At 36.1% G+C, this 16711-nt stretch overlaps 1 protein-coding gene across 3 annotated transcripts in view; it reads left to right on the top strand.

Moving 5' to 3' along the window:
- Positions 1–16711, top strand: part of NRXN1 (neurexin 1) — a 1648890-nt gene that overhangs the window by 830094 nt on the left and 802085 nt on the right. For all 3 annotated transcript variants that reach the window (XM_006839445.1, XM_006839444.1, XM_006839446.1), the window contains one exon: positions 2094–2213. In XM_006839445.1, the coding sequence (XP_006839508.1) occupies positions 2094–2213 (120 nt within the window). The remainder of the gene's footprint in view (positions 1–2093; positions 2214–16711) is intronic.

Raw genomic sequence — 16711 nt, 5'->3', positions numbered from 1 at the left:
TCTTTAAAGAATAATGAAGGGATCAGAACTGCATTATATATGTAGATTGCTTTGGGTAATATTGACATTTAATATTGAGTCTTTCTATGCCCAAGCATTGTAAGGATATGCTTAACAACCAATTTTGCAAATATATCAGTTCATACACAAATAGGCTAATTACAGATAATTCTAAAATACTGAAGCAAGTACCTCAAATACTCTCATTGCAAATTGCACTTAAGCTGGTGTCTATTTTTATAGTTTCATAAAATCTTTAAAAATGTGGTTACTAGAAAATGTTCTCAATTTATCCTTTAAATATATTTAGGTGGACTGTGATATCTGTTTATCCTATCTAAGGTTTTACTTAGTAGTCAAGTGTCTTTGTAATAATTATTCATAGGTCAATTTATAAGTGTTGAAGACAATTACAAAGGTGTCGAAAATACAAATATAACCCAGAAAATTTTATGTGGAATAGGCTCAACTTGGTAAGAACAAGGTTGAACACTCCACATGGAAATCTTATTTAAAAAATGTTCTTGATAGTGGATTATACTGCCGTTTATTTCTTCCATCTTCTGCTGTTTCTTCCATCCACTCTAAACATATATACATATATATATGTATGTATGTATACATCTTTCCATAGTTTGATATCATTCTAAAGCCCAGATCTTAACAGTGAATGGCTGATATTACAGTTTTAAGCCTTAATTGCAGCAGCAAGTTAAAAGAGCTATAGGGGAGAAAAATGAAAAGGGATAATTGGTCTGCTAATGACCATAAAAAACACATGAAAAATGGTGCTGTAGTTTCTCAATAAGCAACACAGTCACTTTGTAAGACATTCATATCTATTCAAGAGAGGAAATAATGCTAAAGCCCTTTTAATTTTCCTTCATTACATATCATTGGCTTAATTAACCTTGATATACACACACATACATAGTAAGATGCTAATAATCTACTGCTTTCTCATTTTTGGCTTTTGTTAAGATTTATGGCTGTTAGTATTAATGTGTTTGCTCCACATAGCATTGTCTCTCCCTCTTTACAGCAGCATGCTTTTTGAAACTGAGCATTCTTCTGTGTTTGCCCCATTTCAGTATTGCTTACTAACATTTAATATATTTTGCTTTTTTTTTTTATTTTATTTTGCTGACAAAGTTGCATTGATGAAAGCTGACTTGCAAGGTAGATAGCCCTGTGTGTATAAAACAAGACTGAAACCCCATGATTCACAGTGGGAACCCAAAAATAATATTTTTTACACGTTTGCAGTAAATGCTGTTTGGGTTCAGATTTCATTTTTTTCTTCCTTGAACACTGTACAAGAAGCTTAATTTTGTAGCATAGGTTGCATAAGGTTTTCAGTCTTGAATATGTTTGTATAGTGATTGCTTTTAGTGCTTTGATCATACTATTTTTAGTTCTTTGTTTTTTAGTGTTCTAGTTTTGATTCGTTAGCAATAGATTAGCATCCTTTTTACTTGTATGTCAAATGAGGCATGTCATTTATATAGAGTTTTACACTGTGTGTTTAATTGCATGAGATTGTTAAAGCATGTGAATTGATACTTGCCAACATACCTACCCAAATCATCTAGCAATCATAACTTTAACTACAGTTTGTACACAGAAACTTCTGGAACCTCTTGGGTATTTTCACATAATTCTTTTCAGTTATGTTTTCCAACTTTATCTCAATTTCATGAAGCTATGATCTCCATTTCCCATGGTGTCTCTATTCATTGGTCAGAACTTAAGGAGCTCCATGCATTTTCTGACATCTAATTAATAGAGAATTATTGACGATGGAATGATATCACCTGCTTCCATGATCACACTGAAGCTATGTGCTTGCTTTTCCTACTTGTTTGCTGAGTTTATTATTATCATGAATTTTCTCCTATATTTGCAACTTCAGAAAACCTTCCTATGACAGCTTCTCTGTTTCCAATTCAGGAGTGTGAACTAGAACTTTACAAAACGAGTTTGGTCATATAATTTGAGGTGTTGGCAACTACTTTATGTGATCTAGCCCTTGTACAAAACACTTTAAGATTTTTTTTTTAAAGAACCCAACTCTTTTTTGGCATATTTTGTAGGACCCAGCACAACCTGCCAAGAAGATTCGTGTTCCAATCAAGGTGTGTGCTTACAGCAATGGGATGGCTTCAGTTGTGACTGTAGTATGACCTCCTTCAGTGGGCCCCTCTGCAATGACCGTAAGTACTTCTCTGACTATGGCTTGCTTCCAGTTGTTGTCTGATATCTGGAGTCTAAACTCAGGAGTCCTTGAACTGTCTGAGAGTAAATTGAACTGTCATCATCAGAAATAGTTGTTTTTACAGAAAAGACGTTTTTGAAATACTGAGATGTTAATCAAGGAGGTCATCCGCTAAATGCTATCATGATGGTGATTCTTTGTCTCTCAGCGATTTATTGTAATTTTTAAAGTTACTAATCATACCTTGTTGAAAAGAACATTTTCTAAATATGATTATTCCCCCTGATTTTTGAAAGGCACTTCATATTGCTCTATATTATGTAATATTTAATTTCATAACATTTTATCTTGAGGGTTGTAATTTCAATGCATGGTGACATGTCTCATTATGCTTGTCTCCTATTTTCATTTTTGTTTTTCTTTTCTCTTTACATCTTTTTAAACCCATGTCAATACTTCACCTTAAAAAAATGGTATGTTTCAATTTTGCCCTTCAAGTACCCTGCATTTAGTTTAGCCAATTGCTCCTTTTATTCTCACAAGAATAAGCAGGGCAATGAAACAGAGCACTCACTTTATTTCATGGCTTAACTGAAAGTACCTAATCTATATTATATCAATGAAGGCTTTCAGAAGGAATTAACTGGTACATAGGATGAAGCAGTATTTCTTAATTTCCAGACAGATCATACCTTACAACATTGTATCAAAATGATGAAAACATTTTCTACTAGCCATTGCTTTCTGCCATATTAAGAGAAAATACCTGAGAAAGTCTCCTAGTTGTAAAATAGATACATGCTTTATGTCATGAGTGCTATGATGTTTTGGAAAAAGCTATAGGATGATGGTGTAGCAGATACAGAGGTTGAAGCTTTAATCTTACCGGCATAAATTTGAGTGTGGCTTTAAAGGAAGACTAGGTTTTGTTCATTTTAACTTTTGCCTGTTTGAGCCTCTGTCCATGTTAGTAGATATGTGCATCACATTCTTTAAGATGAGTTCAAACTGTAATGTTCCATTAAACTGAATTCTGGCAGTATAGTCATATAGTAAGGAGCCATGATATTATGGCCATTTAAGTGCTTGGATGTTAACTGGTTTGTTGCTGTAGGGTAGTGCACTGGACCACAAGGTCAGTTTGAACTGCAAGGTCGACAGTTCAAACTCACCAGCCACTCCTTAGAAACCCTATACAGGGAAACTATGAGTCAGACCTGACTCCACAGCACTTAACAACTGCTTTACAGCGGAAAGATGTGACAGTTCACCAGCTGTCTTGTGGTCTCTGCAAACTATTGACTAGAGGAAGAAAGTGGCCAATCCAAAATAATATTCCCCTTGAAAGAGAACTTTCAGGACTGTGCCACCATAAATGAAAACTTATTTATCTCAGTGTTAATAGTAACAGCAAACTGAAAGTAGTAAATGTGTATTTAAGTCATTGTACATGTGTAAATGTTGTACTTCTTCAAATTAAATCATAGTCTAAAAACAATAACCCCATTTGGGGCTAAAATAACATGACATAACTACTCAGTATATATATATATATGTGTGTGTGTGTGTGTGTGTGTGTGTGTGTGTGTGTGTGTATGCACCAAACCATATAAGAATGTTATTTTTGTTCTAATAAAGATATGCATATATGAGGGGGCCTTAAAAAAGTTAATGGAAAATTTCTGTTGTTTTTTAAATCCATTTTTCCATGAATTTGAAGCCCCCTCATATGTATACATAGCAGTACCTGATCCATAGAAAATGACACTCATTTCCAAGGACAACCAGAAGATTGAAAATTGGTTATGATTTTACTATGGCAAGTTTTAAATCTTGAACAGGAACCTGACAGGTGTATGACTACATGTGGTAGCTGAGAGAGTTTTTCTGCATGAAAATGTTTTTCATTTTTGCTGAAGAATTTTCTCTGCCAAACTTTGCTTAATCTAGTTTCCATATTATACAAAAACAATTACCATTTGGTTGTGTCACACTGTGTTGCCCCATATACTAGTTGAGTATTAAGAATATAATTTTCTGTATGCTTTAGACATTTTCTGAAGAAACATCAAGGTCCCACCTTAAGTATCATTTTGTCTGTGATTCATTTTTAAAGATTATTTGAATGTGGCTCTTGGGTGACAGTAGTAGTGATGACAATGATAAGGTTGTTTGTTATTTTCTTGTAAATAAGGTAAATGTCACTCAGGAAATGTGTCTCCTGATATGCCTCTTGCACAAATCAACATTAAAATGGCTTTGGAGAGCTCTCAGAATACATGCATTTTGATTAAATCATTACCTCATAGTAGGTTTTCCAGAAATATGAAATGGTTTGTGGTTCATACATTGTAGTTTTGATGGTGATGATATGTAGATAAAAATTAATATTTGTAAACATATCTTATTATCATATTCTTTATAAATTTCAAAAGGTAAAATAGTAACTGCTATTTTGAAGACACACAGTTGATAAAACAATAGAAGTAGTATATCACATTATCCTCATTTTAAAAAATGATATAAATAAATGTCTCACTCTTTCAATAAGTTGCTCAAATATAATTAGTGTAATTCCTGGGATTTTAACTGACTCTTTTTCTGTATAGAGGCTGATTTTAAAAAGTAATAATAAAGCATTTTAATTTCATACATTTCATTTCTTGCTAGAATTTTCACCCCTAGAGTAGGCATTTAACCCCAAAATTCTGTGACTGAAGCCTCTAACTGCATAGAGACCAAAAGAAACAACTTAGAAACAGAATTTTATAAAATGAAAGGATCACATCACATTGCAAATGTGATCCCCTCCTTACAAAAGATTTTCTAAATGTTATCTTTTAACAGTTCATAGGATTGGTTAAAGTAACTAACAGAGTTATTTTTATTAGCCTGAAGACATAATTACATAATTAACAACAAGAAGATGGAAATACTTTATAGCTTGTAATTGTAATATCGAAGTCCTGTAATTGTAATATTGAATATAATTTTGGTGTGGCACCATAGGATAATCACTGGACCACAAGGTCAGTTTGAACTGCAAGGGTGGTGGCTCACAGTCACTCACCAGTTGATCCTCAGAAACCCTATACAGGGTCATTATGAGTCGGAACCAACTTAAAGGCACTTAATAATAAAAACAACAACAATTGTAATATTAGATAAAAGACTCCTGGTGTGGCACTGTATGATAAATACTGGACCACAAAGTCAGTTTGAATTGCAAAGTCGGCAATTCAAATCCACCAGGTGCTCCTTGAAAATCCTATATAGGGTCGCTATTAATCAAACCAGACTTAAAGGCACTTAACAACGATAGACAATAATAAATGAATTTTTAAAAGAATTGTGTTGTGAAACCTTCCCTTCCTTATAAATTACCATCTGAATGACCTACTCATTACACAAAATAGCTACAGTGTGTGAATGTGTGTGTGTGTGTGTGTGTGTGTGAGTATATTGTAATATAGTATATTCAATTGTTTAGTTCTTCCATACACATTTATTTCAAGTCCTTGCTATCTTTAGCCTGGCTGATTGTAGTAATCTCCCAGTTGAGTCTCACACTTCTTTTCCCTCCTTCCTTCAGTCTATGCTTTGTCACTTTACCAAATGTAATCTTTTTCTATTCTCCCTAATTTAAATGCCAATAGTTCCTTCTGATTCCCCTAACCAGAAGCACTGCTTTTCTCCCTGATTCCTGTAGAGCTTTAAATTATTTTATCTGCCATCACTTTCTACCTTATAATTACTTATGTTTGGATTTGCTACCATCCTACAAAAATTAATGCTCCTATCAGACAGTATTCCTTTCCTTTTTGACTTTCATGCCCAACCCAGTGCCTTTACAACCCCCTGCATGTAACAGGTGGTAACATTAACTCAAAGGAGCTCTGGTAGCGTAGTGGTTACGAATTGGGCTGCGAACCACAAGGTCAGCAGTTCAAAACTTACCAGCTGTTCCGTGGGAGAAAGATGAGGCTTTCTGCTCCCGTAAAGATTTACAGCCTCGGAAACTGTTCATAGTCGCTTTGGGTTGGAAACGACTCCACAGCACTTAACAACAACATTAACTCAAGGAGCTTTCCTTGCACAGTGGTTAGGGTGCTGGGCAGCTAACTAAAAGACTGGCAATCTGAACCCACCAGCTGCTCTCAGAGAGAGAGATGTGGCAGCGTGTGTCCATAAAGATTACAGTCTTGGAAACCCTTTGGGGCAGGTCTATTCTGTCCTACAGTCATGCTGTTCGTTAGAATTGATTCAGTGGCAATGGGAGCAGCATAAGGATTTCTAGTTTATCTTCAGTGCCAGTCAGTACTCTCCAAATTCATCACTCTGGAGTTCAGGAATCTCTATTGTCTAACTTCAGTCTTAGTTTCCAGCCAGAACCTTGTCCATAAGGCATGTTCTGCCAGTGAGCTCACTCATGGTTTTTTAAACAACAGTACATTTTTCAATTTCTTCACCATTGCATATGCTAATTTCTCCACCTGGGGGATACACTCATTCAACCTGGAATAAATTCCCTTTCCCTGTCTCTGCTTGTAGAAATACAATCTATTCCATTTCTACATAAACTGTTTGATCTCATAGAAACCATAGTCAAACTATGAATTAGGCATCACTTTTTCCTCTTCTGAAGTCCTAGAATCACAGTGGATTATACTCAGCACACATGATGTAGCTATTTGTGAATTTCTTTTGGATATAATTACTCTTGAGCTCTTATTATGTGCCAGGTCCGTGCTTACATCCATTATATAATGTTTGCAATTGTTGAATAGACTCAGCCACAGTGGGTTTGGCTTTTGGTAGGGTTACATTTATCACATGAAATTGCCTATATTTTACCTATTTATGTTTTACCAATGTGTAGTTGCATTCACATACACACACAACCATCGCCAAACCGTTCTGCTATACAATAAGCCTTTTCTGCTTTCACCCTGTGATCTAGAATATAATGTAATCACATTAGCTAGTGTAATGTCAGGTTGGGGAAGATGAATATGGCTATGATCACATGGAAAATAGCGAACATAATAACATTGTCACATTACATTAGTACAGAAATGTTGTGTGCCAAATTACTGTTCAGCTTCAACGATGTCTATTACCATAAGGGAATAATACATCACAGTGCTGTAGTTTTGGTACTATAGCTTAGGAGGGTGTGGGCACTGCCATTAAAATACTATTTTCAGAACTCTGAATTTTGCCAAGAGAAAATCTTTCTCACAGGAATTTAGCAGATCTTTTGTATGAGAAGAACTAGAAATGAAACTGAAACCAGGATGAAATACATTTGACTATGACTCCTTGCCATGACATTTAAATATGTCTTCAGCTTTGTTGCTTACCTTCATTTGTTATTTGAAAAAATAATCCAATATCCATTGTCTAAGCATTAATATCAGAACCACTGGAAGTGAATCATAACACATATAAAAATAACTTCCCAGCTAAGGAACATTTCTCTCCCATTCAGAGCTGCCAATAGTATTAAGCTATGAACTGATTTGCTGGCAGTGTCATTAATGCTGAATGAAATTTAGCAATTAACTGTGTCCACAACCAGATCCTTATTGTGAGTATGATGAATCCCATTAACCTTGAATCATTCAAGCATTTTAAAATGGCAGTCCTTCAGTTGTTTTAGGCAATTCATAAGCCATACTTACTGATCATGTCTCAGACAAAGTATCTACAGGAGAAACAGGATAAATTCTGTCGAAGGTTAACGGTAGAGGATTAAAATATTGTTCATACTAAGTAAAAAATAAAAGAAAGAAAAACATAATGTATGATAGAGAACTATATTGCATAATAGAAGTGTTATCTTCTTTCTGTTTTATATGAATTTACTTTTCTTCTTATTGGTAATAGGCATCATAAGAGTATATATAAAAAGAAACATTAGTCTTTATTGCTGTATCAATATACTAAAAGTTGAGGGTGTGGGGAGAGTGTCCCAGAACAGTGGAGTGATTTTACTTTGTTAGATTATCTAGATTATTCTCCCGTATTCTTCAAGCAACTGGACAGTCCATAACTTCAAGCAGTGTTGTTCTGTGGTGCTGAGTAGATTCCAACTCAGATAAATTCTATACGACAGAATAAACTATCCCATAGGGTTGTGCTACTATAGAATAAGGACTGCTAATCACAAGACTGACAGTTCAAACCCACCAACCACTCCTTGGAAACCCTATACAGGGTCACTCTCAGTAGGAACCAACTTGACGGCATTTAACAACAACAATCTTGAAAGGAGCAGATTCTCAGGTCTTTTTTCAGCAGAGTGACTTATGGATTCAAACCACCAGCCTTAGTTAATGAGCAAAACCATTGTGCCATCAGACCTCCTTAACTACCCTTTTACCCCATATAGAGTCCTGGTATGGTCCTGCGGGTTAATGCACTGGAATTCAAGGTCTGTTTGAACTGCACGGTCGGCAGTTCAAGTCACCAGCCACTCCTTGGAAACTATATACAGGTTGTTATAAGTTGGAATTGACTACTTAACAACAACAACAATCTGTCCCTTAGAATCAAGAAGAAAGGCTCCATTTCCCTTTACCTATGGATTTTCCTGATGATAGTTGCTAGTTTCTCTAGTTTACTTAGTACCTTGTTTAGGTCTTTACTTGGTTCTTATTGCTATTTCTATTCTCACTAATCTTACATAAATAAAGAGGACTCCAGTATTTGCATTTCTTTGGCAATACCCCAAGAGAGTCCAACTAGACAGGGGCTATATTGAGAGATGCTTTTGTTAGTCACCTTAGCTAAATATTCTGAAGGGATGGTAATTGTTCTGATTCTCACCAGATAGTAGTTCACAGAGATCTTTGACCAGTCTCCATCTGCAGAATGTTCTGTGTATGTGAGTGCATTATACTCAAGCTTTCCACATGGCCTTATGGCCTTAGCTTAACAGTAGCCACAGACTCCAGGCTAGGATGGGGATACTGCTTGTCTCTGAGTTTTGAAACTTGAGGCATTTAGGTTTCTTTTTCATTTTTGAACGCATTTTGAATTTATTTTATTTCCTTAAAAGTGATGCATTGAAAATTCTTTTGAACAAAATGCAGGTTAATTATGGTGAGTTGGCAGAGTCAAGCATAATACTAAATGTGCTCAAAACGTCTACTCCTCACTTACCGACTGTCTCATTATCTGACATTCTGTATTTACAACTTTGAACAATTCTTATTCAACACCTTTGAAGGTTCATGCCTCAGTTGGGCCAATGGTAGACCTCCAAGGGCCACGCTGAATGATGTATCTGAGGCCCCTGTGATAATTGGGCCACACAAGGAATCATGGACTGGCCATGAGATGTCCTCTCCCATTCATCCGTGACACTTTAGTCTCGATACAGAGGGTACAGGATGATGACTGTATAAGAAAACTTCACAAAAGGACAGAAGAAGGCTGGATGAAGGCCCAACGGTTCTGGGAAGGTCTGTAGGAGATGCAGAAAATGGCAAGGGTTGAGGAGGGGAGAGAGAGAAGAGTAGTGAGGGACTGTGGGACTGATGGATGAAGGATGAGTGGGGTTGCTCAGGGCAGTGGGAAGCAGTGGACTGTGTGTGGGGGGGGGCAGACAATACCCATCCACTACCATCACCCACAACTCCCATGGGCTCTGGCATGGTAGGGAAGGCATCATGGGGAAGGAGGGACTGCTATGCCACATGCATCCTAAGATGTAATGGGGATCCTTGACAGGTAGTGAATGACAAGGGGAAGGTACTGGTACAAATATCCAAAGAGAGGGTGAAGCCCCCAACTCTCTCATAATGCCAATTTCAAATAAACTATGTGGATAAATGAGGAGGTGTAAATAATTTTGAAGCCAAATATTAATAAAGAATATATGTGAAGAGATAGTCAACAAAATGTTGAATACTTTCCTCACTTAAAAAAGAAATATTAAAATCCTATTCTACAAAGACTCTAAAATTCAGCATCATTTTTGGAGTCCTGATGTGGCACCATAGAATAAGCACTCAACCACAATTTGGTTTGAACCACAAGGTAAGCAGTTCAAGCTCACCAGTGGCTCTTCAGAAATGCTATACAATGTTGCTTGAGTCAGAACCGACTTGATGGCACTTAACAACACCATGGATCAATCTGGTGGTGGTGGTGGTGGTGATGGTGTGCCATCTAGTTGGTTCTGACTACTGGAGACCCTGTATAGGGTTTTCAAGACTGTAATTCTTTACAGGAGTAGGAAGTCTCATTTGTCTCCTACAGAGTGACTGGTGGATTTGAAATGCTGAGCTTGTGGTTAGCAGCCCAACACATAACCCACTAAATCACCAGGGCCCCTTGTGGGTATACCTAGCTTATGTGTAAGAAGGATTACAAAATATTTTCATGCAGGTCATATACTTATACTAATCACATAATTTGCATGTATTTTATGCTTGCTCTGTATGTTTTATAAACTTTACCTTTAAATCTTCAAAAAAAAAAATTATTTTCAGCATACACATGAGAATATTGAAGCACGGATAATGTAAGTAACATGTCTGGGCTGAAATGGCTGTAAATGGCACAGCCATAATTTGAATGTCGGTTTGCCTAGCATCAAGCTCATTTTCCCATATTTACAGTGTGATTAGAGGATGGCATTTGAACTCATCCGACTTCATAAGGCAGAAAGAGAATCAAACTCAACATCTGCCTAAGGCCCATTCCTCTGTAGTGGGGCAACTATGCCTTCACATTCCAACCTTCCTTACCAAGCCTGATGCCAAATACCCGCCCCAGCACTCTTTACTTCTCAGGTGGATTGAATAATTCATTGCAATGACTGCACAGAACTCAGAGACAATACTCACAGTTGTAGGGTGTATTGAGGTTAGGGGCAAATTCAAGGTCAGAAATGCTTAGTTCACAATTCTTCCAGTCAGGACATCTCTCCTCCGTCATGCCACAATCAGGCTCCTCTCTGGTCCTTAGCGCCTTGGTCTAACTTCTATACTATTAGGTCAATGTTACAAAACTCTTTGAGGACTCCTGATATACGCCCCAAAAAGAGCCCACTATGCTATAGACCTCAGCCTGAAGACACTTGGTGCTAGCTCCATGAGTCAGCAAACCTACTTCCTCTAATTGAGTAGCTAGAGACACCCCATTCCACAATCGAACCTACTGCTCAAAGGCATTCGCTTTACTTACTCCATGGGCCAGAAAGCCCACCACCTGTCTCATGCTCTGGTTCTGTTGCTGCTTCTAGTCTGCAACTCCTCTGCCATTCTTTCAGTGTCATAGCTTTCTGTCTCTGGATTGAGGATAGTCAATGTTCAGAGATCTCAGGATCCAAATGATATGCTCCACTCCTAGCTCTTCTTTCCTTGATGGTAGTGAGATTCCTTGTTTCTGCTTCTGAGATAGCTCATCTTATACCCAGGTTACAGTTCCAAATTTTTATGATCACAATTAACTTTGTTCACAGCCACTCACAACTGAATCATATGATCTTATCACCATTATCTCCCACCTTATCCTACCGAGACCCATCAAGAAGAAAAGTTGTGTGGTGGGATTTGCAAAGACTAAGGGTCGAAGAGCTATATGAAATAATTCTCAGTACTGCATACATTTTCTTAAGACTCTTTATAATAAGCCCCCATGATCTGTGCACCTTAAGAAAATCAGAGAGAGTCACCCCTTTAGAGTAAAAAAACAAAAAAAAATGCAGTCTCCTTCATAATTTGAGCTAATCTCTCTGCCTTGAATTGGACAGCACCTGAGGAGACTACAACAAGGTTATTACTGAGGAAACATGTGTGCTGCCACCCACTAAACCCAGACATGTTTAAATATATTTTGTTTGAAATATACTTGTAGGATAAGCATTCAACCTCAAGGCCGGTTTGAACCTCAAGGTCAGTAGTACAAACTCACTAACTGTGCCTTGGAAACCCTATACAGGGTTGCTATGGGTAGGAACAGAGTCGACGACATTTAACAACAACAACAATTCAGCAATGGACATTTCCTAAAACATATTTTGGTAATGATCATGTATTATAAATGTATTTCTAATGCATGCTTGGAAGCAATCCTATAGCAAACAATTCTATCCTAGAAACATACATTCAGATTCTAGATAACTTTGAAAATATTGCTTAAGACGAGAAACAAAAATAATATATCATAAAAGAAGCTGAAAACATCCCCAATGAAATGCAAGTTCTAGAGTATGTATTCATGTTGGTTATGTGGAACAATACTAGGATAAGTCAAAAAGTATTGCTACCAGGGTTCCAGTTCATACATGTACAGATTTATTCAAAACATATGTCTGTGATTAGTATATGGCTACAGGCAAGTTCTTTAAGTAATCTTAGTCTTAGTCTCATTAGGAAGAATTGGACACATGGAAACATTGTCTTCCATATTGTATGGAAGACAAGATGGAGGATATGTGGAGAAGCAACAGCTTCACATTGTGATACTTTTATTTTATAAGGATTTCTATGATTTTGTAAAAATATTTTTTGGCTTAGCCTTGTATACTGCAGCATTTTAATCAGAGGAGTAAAGGTCATCAAGATTCAAAGTAAATTTAAATAAATGCATAGATCTCTACCAGTTATTAACATGGCATTTACATAGCTTTAGAAAAGATTTTGAAAACACAACAAATCAAATACTTTCTACTACTGATTGTCAAAGATTTCACCATCACAGAAGCATTAGAAAGAAACAGGTAAATGACTGAAGTTGTTCAGGATTATCATTGATTGCCAGAGATTAATTTCCTGTTACCACATATACGGTCATAGATACACTTGAGTCTTTCATGAACAGAATAGTGAATGTATATGAAGTTCTTTCAAATATATATTTTTTTTCCTTAAGCAATGTGAATATACCTGATGAAGAATGTGTGACGGTATCCAAGAAACTTGCTTGTGTAGGCATATCTTGATGAGTTAAATATAAACTTGTATGAAGAAATGTGGCAACTTCATTCTTATATACGAACAGAGTTTACAGATTCAGGAAAGATAAATCTTATTTATGTAGGTATGTATGATTTCATAATAGAAGATAAAATACAATGCATATTTCCCAATTTTGAAATTGCTTTACACATATTCCTAACTTTATGCATATTCCTAACTGAAAACAGAGCACTCATTTTTGTCCCTACAGAGAAGCCAACAGTCATCCTTAAAAATACACACAATTCCTTCTCTTTATTATGTATGGTAGTAGATATTGTTTGGCAGCTCAATTATGACAAAATTACTGAATAATTTGTAAAAGCAAAGAATAGAAAGAAAAGTTTTTAATTATAAAAACTAATATATCGATCTTAGATATGAAAGATCTATCTAAAAATGAATGATAGTAAATTGTTATAATATTTGAGTTCTGTTTACTGAATTTTCTTTTTGATATGTTTTCATTAATCATTTATTGTTTTAGAATATTTTTACAAAGCAAGCATCAAAACTGTTGAAGTATGAGACATTTCAAGAAAAACTGGTAAAAGTCCATTTTTCGCTATGGAAGATGAATAGAATTTTATGGTTATTGTTGAAACTAAGCTCACTGACTCATTTTCCTTTGTTGTAGAATATATAGAATATTCTGTTTTGTATAAAGTGGTCCATAGTTTAAAATCTTCCTACCCCACATCCACTAAAAATTTTATAATCCAGTTTATCTCATTCTGCTAAAATAGAGTATACCACTATTGAATTCAATCACAAATAATATAGTTTCATTTAAAAAGAAGTCATATCATGGATAGCTTAGACAGATATACACACAATTATGACTTACATATCCTGTATAAATTCATAAGAAAGTAGCGCAGGGGGCACCAAAGATTATCAGTGGGTCAGACACTCATTTACCTTAATCCAGCTCTGGTCAATCCCCTTGAGATATTAGTTGTTGTTGCTATGTGTCTTGGAGTCGGTTCCGACTCATAGCAACCCTGTAAAGGGTTTCCGAGGCTGTAAATCTTTATGGGAGCAGAAAGCCTCAGTAGTGACTAGAATTTAATACTACAGGATTTTCCCCCCATTCTCTTCTGATTCTTAATTCTTAGATTTCATTTTAAGTATCATGGAACATGTTTCTTCACTCTGCTACTCAGCTGCCACTTCTAAAGATGAGTTAAGCATTTAGAATCTGCTGTCTAAGGAATACTGTCATTAACTCCCAGTTCTGTTATAAAAAGGTACTGATTATGAAAGAGAGATGGGAATTTTCTGTGTTATTTCTGTGACAGCTTTGCTGCACTTCTCAAAAATAGTAATTTAATACTTGATAATGATATCAGGCAAAATATTTTCCACAGTTCTTTTTGCTTGAATCAGATTCATGGGAAAACTCCATTACCTTTTAATTCAATTTCTCCACTAACTTTTTGAAGCCCCCTCCTACTATAGGGGAATCATCAAAGGTCAGTTTGAACCACAAGGTCAGTGATTCAAACTCACCAGTCACTCCTTGGTCTCTTTGAGTTGGAATCAACTTGACAGTACTTAACAACAACAACAATTTATTATAGGGGATATAAGATTCAGAATTGTTCTAGTCGACTAAGGAATGGTGTTGTTAAGTGCCATTGAGTCAGTTCCTACTCATACTGACCCTGTATAGTGTTTCGAGGAGCAGCTGGTGGGTTGAAACTGCCGACCTTGTAGTCAGCAGTCCAATGCTTATCCTACAGTACCATACCAGGACTCCAAGTGTTTAATTAAGTTGATTGCATCTAAATGTTCTCCTTATAATATTGTTTAGGCATTAAATAAAAATTAGGTCAAAGGTTAGCAGCATGATCATGAGGGTCTTTGGAAGACACATGGGGGAAACACAAGAGATTTCATAAAACTGAAGGCATGAAAAGTCACTTGGAGATTGATAGTAATGATCAAGGTGCCTTATATTTGTGGGAAGGGGACAAAAGTTCTGTGGAAACGCATAGAGTCCAGAAAAGGTCAAGATAAAAATAGTGTTGTTTTTTGATTAAGAAATAATTCAACTCTAAGGAAAAAAATATTACTGTGAAGAAAATGCACTTTGTCCAGTGATCCTTTTTCCTTACCTGAACAAAGCATTCTGTGTCTTTAATGAGATTTACTGTAGCAATTAAAAAGTGTAGAATTCTTTTATGAGGAGGAATTATGGACTCTTCTCTAGATCTGGGCTGTTACACATTTTTACCTCTCTGGTAACATTCTATAGCAGCATAAAGTACAAGGGTGATCTATTATCTCTGAATATTATTGAGTGTGTGATTTTAATGACTCTAATGATCTAAATTTACCTCCCTCAGAAAATGGCCTGTAGAGTGTGAGGCTTAATCTCCGCAGGATTTTGTGAGATAGGAAGGTACAAAGGCGTTTCTTAACTTGAAATGATTTCAGACTGGAACAAGTTTCAAAAAGATGAACTGATATAGAAGGATGTTTTTTTAAAAAAAATGGGTCACGAACAAGGAGGAGGCTGAGTTTGACAGAAACAGTAGAAACTGTGTTCGCGTAGGTGTGAACACTTCTTATAAATATATAACATATGACCCTTTTGGGCTAGAAACAGATGGAACATGTAGTGCAAAATAAAGAATACATTTTGCTTAGTTTCTTCACTTGAGTGATACAGTGTATATTTTAATATCTGGAAACTCTCACATTTGAAAGCACTCAAGGCCTCATCTGGATTGCAGTCGTTTAAAGCAATGCTGTCATTGTGAATGGTACGGGGTAAAAGTAAGCCATTGAGTTTGGTTGTAGAATATCATGGTATGTGGTCCAAAAAGCCCAGCTACATTTCCATGTCAAATTCTTGATGAATATCAAACTGTCCTACTTGAAGACATCCAGAATTTAGCATCTCAATTCATGCAGCGATTATACATAGTAAGACAAGTACTGCTGAAACTGTACACTGCTATTTGATGATATCAATCACAAATCTGCTCTCCAAGGTCCAATTCAGGGCAAATGTTCCATTTTGCCAAATTAAAAACAGGAAAGTGTCAGAGAAATGCCATTTCCTCTCAGCCACAGGAGGCATCACAGAAGTAATTAAACTGGATTTTTTTTTTTTTTTTTTGAGTCAGGCACATTCCTTTTATTGACAGTGACAATAATTCTGTAAATCAAAACCTGGAAGCCTTTCAGTGTTGTTGAAGTGTTAAAGATAAAAAAAACCAAGTTTTCTAAAATTAAATCTCATGAAACTAAACTTCATCTATGGAGTGCAGCAAGAGAGGCTGTTCCCCGAGTCTTCAATGCAACTTCTTTTCTGAAATCCAGTGCCTACAAGTTATACAATTATTATTATAGCTTTATTTTAGTTGAGATTTGGAGAGCTGTGTTGTTGTAAAGCCCAATGTCACCAGTACCTACTATCATTTATGGCATCAAGGTCACCAGGAAAATCTTTCTTCCTCAACCTCAGTGTTTCCTTTTCTAATACTGTCAGTAGGTGTTATTGATATTCATA

Source organism: Chrysochloris asiatica, unplaced genomic scaffold, assembly GCF_000296735.1.
Source record: "Chrysochloris asiatica unplaced genomic scaffold, ChrAsi1.0 scaffold00024, whole genome shotgun sequence".
Classification (NCBI taxonomy): domain Eukaryota; kingdom Metazoa; phylum Chordata; class Mammalia; order Afrosoricida; family Chrysochloridae; genus Chrysochloris; species Chrysochloris asiatica.
The sequence above is the reverse complement of the archived record's forward strand: the minus strand, read 5'-3'. Positions and strand labels throughout refer to the sequence as shown.